The following is a 15,190-nucleotide window of genomic DNA, read 5'->3' on the forward strand; positions in this document are numbered from 1 at the left end:
ATTTTAAAGTCTGTATCTGATAATTCCATTACCTGGATCCTCTTTGGGGAGGAGGGTCTGCTTATGTTGGCTATAATTTCTCTTGATTTTTAACGTTATCATATTTCCTTATGTGGTTGGGGTTATTATTATTAACAGACTTAGAGCAGTTTAAGCTTACAGGAATATTTAACAGGAAGTAGAGAGAGATCCCATATAGTCTCTCCCTTCATAGTTTCCGGTTATTAACATTTTACATTGGTGTGGTACGTTTGCTAAAATTGATGAACCAACATTGATACATTATTATTAACTGAAGTCCATAGTTTACATTTTCACTCTTTGTGTTGTATAATTCTATGGGTTTTGTCAAATGTATAATGTCATGTACTGACTATTACAGTTTCATACAGAATAGTTTCACTGCCCTAAAAATTCCCTGTGCTCCACCTATTCATCCCTACCTTCCACCCCTACAACCACTCTTTTTTTTTTTCTGTCTCTATAGTTTTGGCTTTTCTAAAATGTCAGATAGTTGAAATCATACAGTATGTAGTCTTTTCAGATTTGCTTCTTTCATTTAGCAATATGTATTCAAGGTTCCTCCATGTCTTTGCATGATGTGATAGATTCTTTTTATTACTGAATAAATATTTCATTGTATGATATAGCACAGATTTTTTTTATCCATTCACCTACTGAAGGCTGTCTTGGTTGCTTCTAAGTCTGAGCAACAGTGAATAAAGCTGCTATAAACATTTGTGTGCATGGTTTTTTGTGTGTGTGGTTTTATTTTGTTTTATGTTTTTTTTGATGCAAGCATCAAAGCTGGATTCCCCTTTCACCACCTGGCCAACTTCAATGAACTCTTTCCAGTAATCATGCTCAATGCCATGAAGGTATCTCTGATACCTTCCTTATCCTGTGGCTTCTACCACACCACACTACAGCTTGTATCTCTATGACCATTCTCCATTAAATCAAGCTCCTCTTTCCAAGTCAACTTAGTTTTTAGTCCTTTTATTGTTCTATCATGTCCAAAGTCAAGTGCTTAATTATACATCTCTAATCTGAATTACTATCTCCAAGCTTTACATTCCATTATTTCTAGTTATCTACACAATATCTGCCCATACGGGTGTAGGACATGTCTACATGGACATACTGCCGTCATTTTATATCTGACATGTGTTTAATCAAATATATCTCCTCTTTCTACTCAACTGACACATTTTCTTAACTCCAATATGACAACTCCACTTGTATCCTCCCTCTCGCAGCTAAAATACTTCAATTTTTTTCCTGCTTCTTATTTAGCACCAGATACTTTTTTTTTTCCTTCAGAATACTTCTGGAAGTCACTCTTCATTTTCATTCCTATACCTCAAATCCAAAATTCCAGACTTCTTACCTCATTTTAAGTTTATTATAATCGCCTCCTAACTGGGCGCCCTGTCTTCAAGTTTTCTTCTCTCTGGCATACTAGTTCTCAAACGTTTGTGTCCGTACAGATCACTTGAAAGTGATTAACAGTATTCGTTAGATATTGCATGTTATCTTATTTCTCCAATTAGATTATTTGGTCATATAATAAGGGCAGGAATTAATCATGGCTTTTATTTTCCCCTCAGTGTGTAACATAATGCTATCCCACACGACATAGTCAATAGATACTTTACAATTTCAAGACTATGGTTCATTTTTTTTAAAAATTCATACAAGTATCAAACCAATAATTATTTTAGAGAGATATACCTTAGAATAAAAATAAGTTGTCACTTCAAGTGCTTCAAATGGAAAAGCACAACGCATTGTGCTCATACCAAGAGATCTCTCTTCATACTCACACTTCAATGTGCGGAGAAAATACAGAGACGTCATCACCTACAGAAGGGCATCCAACTCAATACACCTGCTTAAGCTTTTCCAAACAAATCAACACAGCAAAATATCATTATACAAAGGCTCTACCAAAAAACACTTACCAGAAATGACATAAGCTTTTTGTTTAGAAGGTTGGAGCCATAAATAAACAGTGAGCCATCTTATCTAGCCTGGGAGGAAAAACTAAAGCTGCTATTCCCCAATTACAAGAACCTCTCACAGGAAAGTAACTCTAAAGGATTATGATTTCTGCCCCATAGTAGTTATAACTTGTTATTATGGCTACAATGGAGACAAAAACAGTAAAGTATTTGGAATCAAAGAAAGTGGGAAATTAGAAGAGTAACAGCGTAGAAAAAGCACAGGATTGAGAATAGAAAGATACAGGTTTTAATTACAGTGATGATTCTTATTAGTCAAGTTACCTTGGCTACCTACCACTTCAATTTCCTAATCTCTAAAAACTATCTGAACGCGAAGTTCCTCCCAGCCCTAAAATTTCATATAGTTACAAATATTTTATTGTATTTCTATGTCATATATATTGTCTGTTTTTCCACTTTACTTGATGTAAAGTTGTAAGCCTCTAGGGCAGTGTCCCACACAGTGGAACGGCTCTGGGTCATAATTATTTCACTCCACTGAGTTTAACAATTTCTGTGATTTCAAACCATAATCCACAGATCACATTTTAAGAAGTGAAATGGATATTTACTACGTTCACACTCATCATTTGGGAGGTATTGAAATAGGAAAAACATTCATCCTAGTTCATAATACCAATGAAAGGTTATTTTGCAGGCTTCTTAAAATATCACCTCCTTCTCTATTTCTGGTTTACCTGTGATTAGCTGATAATCTCTCTCACCACTGGATGTCACTTTTGCTCCAAAAGAAGTCAACCCAAACTAACCTCAATAATTAGAATCTGATCTCTAAGATACGTATCTCTAAAATCTCAACATAAAAAGTTCTCTGTAAAAGACCACGTCAGCTCTTATAATTTCTAGTGATTTCTAGCTAACATCTGGCTTCAGAGGCTTCTACGTTTCAAACAGTACAAGGAAGCATAAATAGAATTTCTATCATCCCAAGTCATAAAAAAGTTCACTGGAATCCCAACAATACTCATACAATGCTCAGTACTTACATGGCCTGAAAGAAAGTTGTATACACAAAGAAAAACAACAAGTATTTATATATGAATATAAGACACTGGAACGTCCACATAGTAAGTGCTATTTTCTAATCTCGATGTTATACTACTTTTAGCATCACGGAAAGAAAAGCACAATATTCAAAAAACAAGAACGTGGGGAAGGAATGACATATTTCTCATGTTGTCACTCCAACGATCAGAATGCATCTGGTAGTTATATCTAATAACATAAACAGGTACTGGGAACTATGTCCTTGGTTTCTAAATTCAAAATATGTAAATGTTTTACAGTTCTCTTATGCAAATATGAACAGCTAACCTTTTCAATAAACACACAGACATTAAGATCCCGGTACGGCGATGCCTAGAAGCCCTTTCCTCTCATCTCAGATCTCACCTTCCCCAACCCAGAGCCACTACTAAAGGAATTTCAAATGGAGACTTATCAACTCATTTGTGGGATTTTTTTTGGTATCATTACCTCCCCTCAACACACATTCGCCAATATTGTTGAAAATAAGGAGCGAACCACTGCCACAGTGAGTAACAGTTACTGACGGGGCCATGCTACATCCCTTGGGTTTGTTAAAGTAGAAAAAAAGTTGAAAACCACTGACAGGCGAATCATGTAATTACATTATTTCCATGATGCCCTGGACTATTTCTAAGGAAACAAAGTTTTTAAGTTCTGGAGAAAATACGCCTGCAAAGTGAAGCTTACAAAGGATCGTGGCTGTGGAAAATACTGTGCCTATTTCAGGAGCCAGGAGCAGTCCTAGCTCCTCCTGCTGAGGCAAGGAGACGCTTGCTCCTATATTCCTGAGTTGGAAACAAAAAAGCATTTTAACTACAAAAAACGATATTATAAGTGTTAGTTAAGCACAGCTGAAACAGGCCTAATTGCCCTGTAATTTAAGCGCAGAATGGGTTAAATAAGACTTGTATGGGCTGGTCTTGAAACGTTAGCACTGAAAAACACTCTCTGTGGAAAAATGCATGTTGGCTCTGAAAAACTAACATGTACACAAAATTTAGAAATAAACCTGGTTGAGCAGTTTGGATTTTCCCAATTTATCTACGCAAGGTTGACAGCCAAACGTCATGTTTAAGTATCAAATTAAACACACCAGTAAAATCTCAGTTTTAATTATACATTTTATTCTCCTAAAATAGTAAATTATGCTTTACTTTATAGAAATCACTTTAATAAGAGCCTCTTGCCTTTTTCTGGGCAATCGCAGCTCGCTGCAGTTTCTCTTTAGCTTGATTATACTTTTCTTCTCTGTCTGTAATACGTTCATGAAGCTTATGCTTTTCTTCCAACCACTGTATGTGTTTCTCTTCCAATGTCCTGTCAGAAGAATATATGCAAAACATGGAAGTTAACTCTTACGGTTAAATAGATACTATCACCAGTATAATCAAACTTACTACCTGATTCACTACATCCTTAATTATCCAACTGTAGGCATTCTTGCCTGACCACTCTGCTAATCATTCAGTGATAGTGAGCACTTCTTAGGAACCAGGCACTGTGCTTATCATTTATTTTTCATAATAAGCCCTGAGGTAGGTCCTTCAATCATCTCCATTCTATAAACGAGGAAACTGAAGCTTAGAGCAGTTAATGAACTTGCTTGAAGACTTATACCTGGTCAATAGCAGGACAAACACTCGATAACCAGCTCTGAACCATGATAAACACCAAGCTATACACACTAAGGCTAAGTCAGGCAGCTAAAAAACCAACCCTGGTAACAAGTCTTAATGAGGAATGTTTTCTGGCTAAAGTTCCTATCACTGGTATTTTAAGGTAACATCATAACAACTTACATCTTTAAAGCTCTTCTGCATACTTTACGTGATTTTTAGTATCCTTACTATAGGCAGTACAAATGAGATTTATAAATTCTGAGAAGTCAGATTATAAGCCATCAGTCATACAGATTTTAAGGGTCTTAGCTGGGACCAAAATCACATTCTACTGAACCCTAGTCCCGCTATTTTCTGCTTTACGATCCTATGAATAACATTCAGAAACCAATGAGGAATTACGTAAATTTGCCAGTGATATTGTCATTAGAATTCTTAAGCACATTTCAATCAAATACTTGACAATTTCAAGATACAAAGTTCTATTTCTTACAAAATGTAAGCAAAATAATTTGGACCTTGTGGAATGTCACAACACATTATAGACAAAATATCTTACTCATTTTCTTGAAATTCAACTATATATATTAATACATGGGCAAGCCTTAAAATATGAAATAACATAAAAAATGAAGGTAAGAAAGATTTATGTGGCAAGGTAGCCTTCAGAAGAACAAATCTGAAAATATTTTGTGGATTCAAATAAAAACTGACATGTTATAAAGACAAAGCAAACACAAAATAGTAGTTTTCTACCTTATCTAAACAAAATTTTCCGGAGAACATAAGATCTGGGATGTCACCAAAATCCTCTCCTGACCAGTTTACTATACTGTCTACTACTAACAAGTTTCAAGACCTAAAAACATAAACAAGTAAATGAGCTTTTCAAATGGAAAACTCAAAAGATTATAGTTTTAATTCTAGAAAGTAAGTTTTGCACACGAATATATATTTTTTTCTGTTGTCCACATTCAGAAGAATAATTTAGATACCTAAAGTAAAAAACGTATTGATTTACTTAATCACTAAAGAAATTTTTCTTTGAGGGTTTTCAGAATACTGTGGTCAGGCAGAATTTTAAAAGGACTTCTTCCCTAAATGTCTTTTTTTAAAAAAAAAACAAAACAATTCACAAGTCCATAAAGCTCATTTTCTAGAAATGGATTAAGTACATTACCTCAGACCACTGTACAATGTCAAAGGGTATTTGTAACTAGTTCCCAAGACAAATTTGACACGGAATCATCATTAAAATAACTATACATAATATAGCAGAAAGAACAGTTTGTACATAAAGAAAGCAAACTCTACTTTTCAACTTCCAGCTGTGCTTTTTCAGCTTGGCTTCTTAAATTTCGGCATTCCTGTTTTAATCGCTCCACCATTTCCTTCAGTATTTGGTTTGAATTCAGCAACTCATTCTCCGACTGAGCTAGTGAGGTCACTTGGATCTGCAAACCACTGATTTGCTTAAAAGAAGAAAGAAGAGAACTGTAAGGCCACTAAATAAATTCCAGTGGAGTGTAAGAGGCAGGGGATGTAAGCATCTTCCGTCATAAATGCCCCACCCAACTGATGTGCCCTTGAGGACACCCTGAAATGAAATAATAAACAGCAGCAGCATTAGGTTCCATTAGCGCAGGATCATTTCTTAATATAACCAGAAACTATCAAGAACCATATTCCTCAGTCTGCCAGAGTCCTCTCTCTTCTTCCAAAAATAAGCAGGCAGGAAGAGGTACTGGGAGTGCAGAGAAGGGTTATTAGAGGAGAGTAGGGGGGTGAGAAAAGAGAATCCAACAACTAGAGAGAGTCTCCTATGGGACTGCCTCTAGCCTCATAGAAAAGAACAAATTTTAAAAGGAGGTCAGCTGGGAAAGCTAAGGAGATCCGTTGTCCCATTCCCACATCCCCGGTGATCAGCAACTCTGCCAGGGTTCAGCTTTCTGAACACTCAGGAATTATAAAAACAGGAAGCATCACTCTTCCATTGTTTTTCAGTAGTTTCTAAGCATCCAGCGTTGGGTAGAAGAAAGATGCTCTGAGAAACCTAATGAACAGCCAGGACTGCCTGGCCTCTACAGAGTATCAGACCATGAAATGTCACTCAGGCTTTTTCTCCATCCCTAGTTACTTTTATCTGGGAGTACTTTCTCTCATGAAAAGTAGCTACAGGCACACCTAGTTTTATTGTGCTTTGCTTTACTGCACTTCACAGATGTTGCATTTTTTACAAACTGAAGGCAAGACCCTCCACCAGCAAAAAGATTACAATTCATTTTATTGCCATACTGGCTTTAGTCAGTGATCTGGAACAGCAGTTAGCAAAACAAGTTTTCTAAGCTAGAGTTTAAACATTTTATCTTTACACATCAACTTCATCACTTCGTTATAAATTGTAGTGATTAAATTTTCAGAATACCGATATGTAAAATTCCAATAAAGATTCAAAATACAGATTTAAAGAATCACTTAAAAATAAAAGCAAAGCAACAAACGAACAAGTCAAATAAACAAACAAAAACTCACAGACATCAGTTTAGTGGTCAGCAGAGGGAAAGGAGGGAGGGTTGGGGGAGAGAGAAAAGAGTAAAGGAGGGAAATATATGGTAAAAGAGGATTTGACTTTGGGTGGTGAATACACAATGTAATATACAGATGATGTATTATAGAACTGTACACTTGAAACCTACATAATTTTATTAACCAAGTCACCCAAAGAAATTTAATTAAAAAAAGAAAAGAAAAATGTTTGCTTAAATTATACCTGTTTCAGGTCAGAATTTTCATTTTTCTCTTTCTCCGCATTTTCAATATTCACAATTTGTTGTTGAAGTTTTAACCTGAAGATCACAATCCAACAAAAGACAGTATTAAGAATCCATAGTTCATATATTTCACTGGATTACACAATCATTTTACTGAGTACCCATATTAACACCAGGCATTGTGCTGTGAAAACTGGTAGAGATACAATGATGAAGATTTTGACTTTAGGCAGCCAAATTGTGTTCACATATAACTAAAATTCAACATAAATTTTTGCATGAGTTATGGAAAAATCTACAAACTATGGGCATACAGAAGATGAGAAATCAGGTCTGTCTAGGAAGATGAGAGGAAACTACCTGGAAATTAGAATCTGATGAGCAGAATTCTGATAAACATAGGGGAACAACAGCCTGAGCAAATGGCCTCTGGTGAAAGGTGCGTAACATGTCACTAAGGCATCAGAAAGTAATCCAGTTTAGGAGATGCTATCTTACAAATTCTAAATGAGACAAACTGCAATTATCATTATTTTAACAAATGGTCAAAACAGATCTGGTTGATGTAGTTAGATTTATAAATCAGAAAAATCAGTACTGCCATGGGAAAAACACAATTAGAAACCATTAAAAAAAAGTCATGCAAATTTTGCAAATTACTCTTGCTGCATTTTATGTTGGTTACCATGTCCTTATTTTAAAATAAGTTGGGGTCAATAACACACTGTAAATGATCTGGAGAAACTGAAGAGAAATCAAAGAAAAATTATCAAAGTGACTAATGGAATAGAAAATGATTTATATGAAAGAAAAGCTAACGAAATGAAGCTGTTTTACATAGCAAAAACACAAAAAACCTAAGGGTCAAGTTCATTATTATCTTCAAGTAATGACAGAATGCTGAACATTTTATTACTATGGCAACAGAAGCCCAAACCAGAAGAAACAGGCTTAAATTCTAACAGAAAAGATTCTAACTGGCCAAACTATGGGACCATAATAGGAAAAAGCATTAGAATGAGGTTCCTGGCATGGGTCTGTCTTTCCTTTCTGGAGATTGTCAGGGAGAGATAAAAACCTTTTCTGTCCTCAACAGCTGGAAAAATGTACCTCCCTGAAAGCAAAGAGTAGAACAAGGTTGGCTCTCAAAATCCATTACAGATATATGATTCTAGAATTGTAGAACCTAACATTTAAATTAATAGTTCATAGCACCTGACATTCGTAAATAATATATGTATCTCTGCCTGAGGTAATTCTTTCCAGAGTAATGAGAACAAAAAACCTTGTCCCAAAACATATCCTAAACCACAATATTTAAAAACCTCTCCATTTTAATCTACATAATGAGGAAGTTATTAATTTTTTAGATTTAAAAAATAAAAATAGATATAGGGGACTTCCAGGTAGCTGAAGATAATAGCAGATGTCTAGTTCTGTGTTACCCATATGTTCTGCAAAACAATACAGAAAAGCAAGGAGAACAAATAAAGCCACACAAAACCACATCCTTCACAATGGAAGACAGAAAATGGCCAAACTTCAAAACATCTGTAAGTAAAAAGAGGACAATAATTCTACATACCAGTCAGAGGTTGCTCACGCTCCTGACTTTGCATCAGCATGGGCTCACTGCATGTGGATGGACTGAACTCAGCCATTCAAATAAAAAGATCGCTAATTTGGCTCCAAAACAAGACCCAACTATGTGTCACACATAAAAGACACATTTGAAAAATTAAGTGATTGTGAAACACTAAAAATAAGGACACAAACAAAGGTATACGAGGCAAATGGAAACAATAAGAAAACAGGAGTAATGATGATATCAGACAAGCAAAATTCACGCAAAAAAAAATTTTAAATAACAAAAGCACTTTTAAGTGCTAACAGCCACAATTCATAATTAAGATATAATTGTTACGATTATCTCTATACCAAATAATACAGCAATCACTTTTATGAAGCAAAAAAACTACAAGGAACGCAAGGAGTCTAGATACAAACACACTAAATAATAATAGGACACTTTAATATCACTCTTTGTACAAGAAAAATCAAGCGGACAAAAAAATAAGTACACAGAAGACCTAAACAGCATAGCTAATAAGGTAGATCTTATAGATTTATATATCAAACTTTATATTCTTATAATTGAACACTTTCTCTTCTAGTCCTTATGTAACACTCACAAAAATCGATCATGTATTACAGGACTGAGATGAAGGACTGAGCAAATCACGGGGTGAGGCAAATAAGGTACCCGGGGTGCAAACTTTCAGACTCACTCTAGGACACCTCCAAGTGCAGTGTCAACATGTAAGAGTGGGTGTGTTCCTACATTTTTCACCCTTGGTGCCTCATTTTTCACCCTGGGTGCCTCTAGTCCTAGCCCTGATATACTATGTCACAAACAAAACATTACTGTGTTCCATAAAATAGAAATAGAAACAATACGCTATAAATAAAACTAGAAATTAACAAAATAAAATTAGAAATTAACAACAAAATAAGACAGAAAAAAGCCCTCCCAATTGGAAATTCAAAAACCTTGTTATGTACTGAATTGTGTCTCCACACAATTGTGTGTCTTAACCCACAAGCAATTCAGAATGTGATTGTATTGGGAGACGGGGCTCTAAAGAGATAACTACTGGCTAAATTAAATGAGCTCATATGGGTAGGTCCTGACCAAATATGACTTGTGTCCTTATAAGAAGGAGAGGTACAGGGATACATGTGCACAGAGATAAAGCCATGAGAGGACACAGCAAGAAGGTGACTAGCTGCCAGCCAAGGAGAGAGGCCTCAGGAGAAACCAGAGCTGACAACACCTTGAAATCTCAGACTTCCAGCCTCCAAAACTGTAAGGAGATACATTTCTGTTGTTTAAACCACCCTGTCTATGGTATTTTGTTATGGTAGCCCTAGGAAACCATTAGTTTCACCATCTATTAAACAACTGCAACTTCTATTAATACATCTTCTATTAAACAACTCTTTGGTGAAAAGGAAAATACATATTGAAATGAGAGAACTTCTAAAAAAATAATAATTAAAACACATCATCTATAGATACATTTAAAGCAGATAAGAAAATAAGCACTAGATACTTTTACCAATAAAAATGAAAGGGTTGAAAGTGGATCAAAATGGCGGCATGAGGTGAGCCTCTGTAAAGCTCCCCTGGAATTTACAACTAATCGAACAACAATAACTCCACAAAAGGACTCCCTGCACAGCAGACAGGCAAGAGGAAGAGGCCCACTACTGAAATCACCTAAAGGTGGGCGAACTGCGTGAGCGGGGGAGGAGGGAAGGGAGAAGTGCGGAGATGGAGCCAGGCGGGTGCAGGATGCAGACCTAACTCAGTGCTCCGAGCTCGCTGCATCCTGGAACTACTGCAGCTGAGGGAGATAGAAGAACTAGGGACTGCTAGGGCTCCGCTTATGGCCCACAGGGCTGAGGGGGCAGCATATAACATGGCTGAACCCAACGCTCACGGCAGAGACCTTGGAGAAAGACTGAGGGAAGAAGGCTGAAAACGGTGGTTTAAGCCCTCACTGCCGAGCACAAAACGGAAGCCTTAGGCACTGAGACTAGCCGCCCCCTCCTTACTCTCCCAGAGCTCGCCCCGCCCCCACCTGTCCGGTGATAGAAGCAGAACAGTAGCAGTGTCAGATCAAAAGAACAGAATATTTGCTGTTCTGAGAACTGTGGACCGCAGACACAGATTCGCAGCCCAACTAGTTCCGGCAAAAGGGAGGGAGCTGTGGAAGCAGAACAGGCTGTGGTGGTGGTCACCGCCATTGCTCTGGGCCACCTCTCACAACTCACCCCGCCCCTGGCCCCACCTATCTGGGTGGATCCCTGCAGGAGGAAACAGAACTGCTGAAACATACAGGCTCTGAACCTGGTGCAGGAAGAGCTTTGGAACTTCAAAAGCTCTCCGCTTACCCACAAAGACACTGCGCCCTGTGACCCAGGCGAACTATTAACAGAGGAGAAGCCCGTCTCCCAGGGAATCCCCCCGGGGAGAAGAAGGAACAGTGCAGAGAAAACATAGCACTACTGTGTGAGAGAGAAAAAAATACTGCAGTCGGAGAGAAAATAAAATATTCTACCAACAAGTACTGGAAAACAAAAGAAAGACCTCTCCCCATCAACCTGTTGCAGAAGCCACTCCTGTAGATGTCTAGGAAAAGAAATAGTAAATCAGTAATTGCCATGAATAACCAAGGCAACAAGACAGCTCAGAAAGAAAGTGAGAAGTCTCCAGAAAAGGAACTTAAAGATATGGAAATATGTGACTTAAATGACAGAGAATTCGAGAGTGCAGTTCTGAAAAAACTCAACGAGATGCAAGAAAACACAGAAAGGCAATTTAATGAACTCAGAAACACAATCAAAGAACAACATGAGCATTTTACGAAAGAGACTGAAATTTTTAAAAAGAACCAAATAGAATTTCTGGAGATTAAGAACTCAATAGAAGAAATTAAGAATGAAATAACCAGCTTAGGTAGTAGACTTGGCCAGATGGAGGAAAGAATCAGTGACATCGAAGATAGAAACCTGGAAATTACACAGATGTAAGAAGAAAGAGAATTGAGATTTAAAAGAAATGAAAGAACTCTACAAGAACTTTCTGACTCCTCAGAAAGAGCAATATAAGAATAATGGGCATACCAGAAGGAGAAGAAAGAGAGAAGGGAACAAGGAATATATTCAAACAAATTGTTGATGAGAACTTCCCAAACTTGTGGACAGAACTGGATCCTCGAATCCAAGAAGCAAATAGAACACCTAATTACCTCAATCCGAACAGGCCTTCTCCAAGGCACATTGTCTTGAAGCTGTCTAAAATCAACGACAAAGAAAGAATCCTCAAGGCAGCCAGGGAAAAGAAGACGGTAACCTACAAAGGAAAGCCCATTAGATTATCATCAGATTTTTCAACAGAAACTCTACAAGCCAGGAGGGAGTGGAACCAAATATTCAAACTAATGAAAGAGAAATTATGAGCCAAGAATAATATATCCAGCAAAGATATCCTTTAGATATGAAGGAGGAATAAAGACCTTTCCAGACATACAGAAGCTGAGAGAATTTTCTAATACACGACCTGCACTACAAGAAATACTAAAGGAGGCTATTCGACCACCATCAACAGGGACAATTTGTGGCAACCAAAACATAAAAAGGGGGAGAGTAAAGGCCTGAACCGGAATATGGGAATGGAGAAAGTAAGTGTGCTGAAGAAAATGGAATATTCTAAATATCAAACTTTCTTTTACATAAACTTAAGGGTAACCACTCAAAAAAAATCCAGAACTGAAATATATACTGTAATAAAAGAAGTAACAGAGGGAAACATCATAGAATACCACCACACAGAAATAACAGACAACAACAAAAAGGCAAAGAAACAATGGAGACACAGCCTTACCAGAAAACTAAGGAGGAAATCCTCACATATCAATAATCCCCCTAAATGTAAATGAACTGAACTCACCAATAAAAAAGCAAAGAGTAGCAGACTGGATCAAAAAACTAAACCCAACCATATGATGTCTCCAAGAGACACATCTCAGCTACAAGGACAAGCATAGACTCAAAGTGAAAGGGTGGAAATTGACACTCCAAGCAAATGGTACCCAGAGAAAATCAGGTGTAGCCATAATGATATCAGATGAAACAGACTTCAAGGTGAAAAAGATAACAAGAGACAAAGATGGACATTTCATAATGGTAAAGGGCACTATACAACAAGAAGACATAACAGTCATCAATATTTATGCCCCCAATCAGGGAGCACCGAAATATACCAAGCAACTACTAACAGAACTAAAGGGAGAAATGGACCAAAACACAATTATACTAGGGGACTTAAATACATCATTGACAGATATGGATAGATCATCAAATAGCAGCCCTAAATGACACATTAGATGAAATGGACATAATTGACACATATAGAGCACTTCATCCTAAAACATCAGACTATACATTCTTTTCTGGTGTACATGGAACATTCTCAAGGATAGACCATATATTGGGACATAAAATCAGGCTCAGCAAATTAAGAAGATTGAAATCATACCAAGCATCTTCTCTGATCACAAGGCTTTGAAATTGGATATCAACTGCAAAAAGAAAGCAGGAAAAAACACAAAAATACATGGAGATTTTTAAATATTTTTAAAGATTTTTAATACTTTTAAAGAACGACCAGGTCAAAGAAGAAATTAGAGGAGAGATCAAACGATACATAGAAACAAATGAGAATGAAAATACATCCTACCAAAATTTTTGGGATGCAGTGAAAGCAGTTTTAAGAGGGAAATTTATATCATTACAGGCCTATCTCAAGAAACAAGAAAAATCCCAAATGAATAACCTCATGTTACACCTTAAAGAACTAGAAAACGAAGAACAAGTGAAACCCAAGATCAGCAGAAGAAAGGAAATAACAAAAATCAGAGCAGAACTAAATGAAATAGAGAAAGGAAAATAGAAATAATTAATGTGACAAAGAGCTGGTTCTTTGAAAAGATTAACAAAATTGACAAACGCTTGGCTAGACTGACTAAGATAAAAAGAGAGTAGACATTAATTAACAAAATCAGAAATGAAAAAGGGGAAGTTATCACGGACAACACAGAAATACAAAGGATCATCCAAGAATACTATGAGGGACTATATGCCACCAAATTCAATAACCTAGAAAAAATGGACAAGTTCTTAGAAACATATAATCTTCCAAGGCGGAACCATGAAGAACTGGAAAATCTAAACAGACCGATCACCAGCAACGAAATTGAATCAGTCATCCAAAACCTTCCCAAAAGCAAAAGTCCGGGACCAGATGGCTTCACTAGTGAATTCTACCAAACCTTCAAAGAGAATCTAATACCAATCCTGCTCAAACTCTTCCAAAAAATTGAAGAAGAGACAGTACTCCCTAACTCCTTTTATGAGTCCAACATTACCCTGATACCAAATCCTGATAAGGACAACAAAAAAAAAGAAAACTACAGACCAATATCTCTGATGAATACAGATGCAAAAATCCTAAACAAAATTCTAGCAAATCGAATACAACAATGCATTAAAAAGATTATTCATCACGACCAAGGGGGTTCATCCCCGGGGCACAAGATGGTTCAACATCCGCAAATCCATCAATGTGATACATCACATAAACAAAATAAAGGACAAAAATCATATGATTATATCAATTGATGCAGAAAAAGCATTTGACAAGATACAACATCCATTTATGATTAAAACACTTAATAAAATAGGTATAGAAGGAAAATACCTTAACATAATAAAGGCCATATATGACAAGCCCCCAGCTAATCTCATAATTAATGGTGAAAAACTGAAGCCCTTTGCTCACGTTCAGGAACACAACAGGGCTGTCCCGTCACCTCTGCTTTTCAACATAGTGTTGGAAGTCCTCGCGAGAGCAATCAGGCAAGAGAAAGAAATAAAAGGCATCCAAATTAGGAATGAAGAAGTTTAATTATCACTCTTTGCATATGACATGATGCTATATATAGAAAACCCTAAAGACTCCACCAAAAAGCTATTAGAAACAATCAACGAATACAGTAAAGTTGCCGGCTACAAAATCAACATACGAAAAGTCCATTGCATTCCTATATACTAACAATGAAATCTCAGAAAAAGAAATAAAAACAACAATTTCTTTTGCAATTGCAGCAAAAAGAATAAA

At 36.6% G+C, this 15,190-nt stretch overlaps 1 protein-coding gene across 2 annotated transcripts in view; it reads right to left on the reverse strand.

Moving 5' to 3' along the window:
* CEP83 (centrosomal protein 83) overlaps window positions 1-15,190 on the reverse strand; it is a 113,305-nt gene that overhangs the window by 9,023 nt on the left and 89,092 nt on the right. For both annotated transcript variants that reach the window (XM_033118247.1, XM_033118246.1), the window contains 3 exons: window positions 7,446-7,521; window positions 5,990-6,147; window positions 4,244-4,373 (listed from right to left, as the gene is read on the reverse strand). In XM_033118247.1, the coding sequence (XP_032974138.1) occupies window positions 4,244-4,373; window positions 5,990-6,147; window positions 7,446-7,521 (364 nt within the window). The remainder of the gene's footprint in view (window positions 1-4,243; window positions 4,374-5,989; window positions 6,148-7,445; window positions 7,522-15,190) is intronic.

This window comes from Rhinolophus ferrumequinum, chromosome 10 (assembly GCF_004115265.2).
Source record: "Rhinolophus ferrumequinum isolate MPI-CBG mRhiFer1 chromosome 10, mRhiFer1_v1.p, whole genome shotgun sequence".
NCBI classification, from domain to species: Eukaryota; Metazoa; Chordata; class Mammalia; order Chiroptera; family Rhinolophidae; genus Rhinolophus; species Rhinolophus ferrumequinum.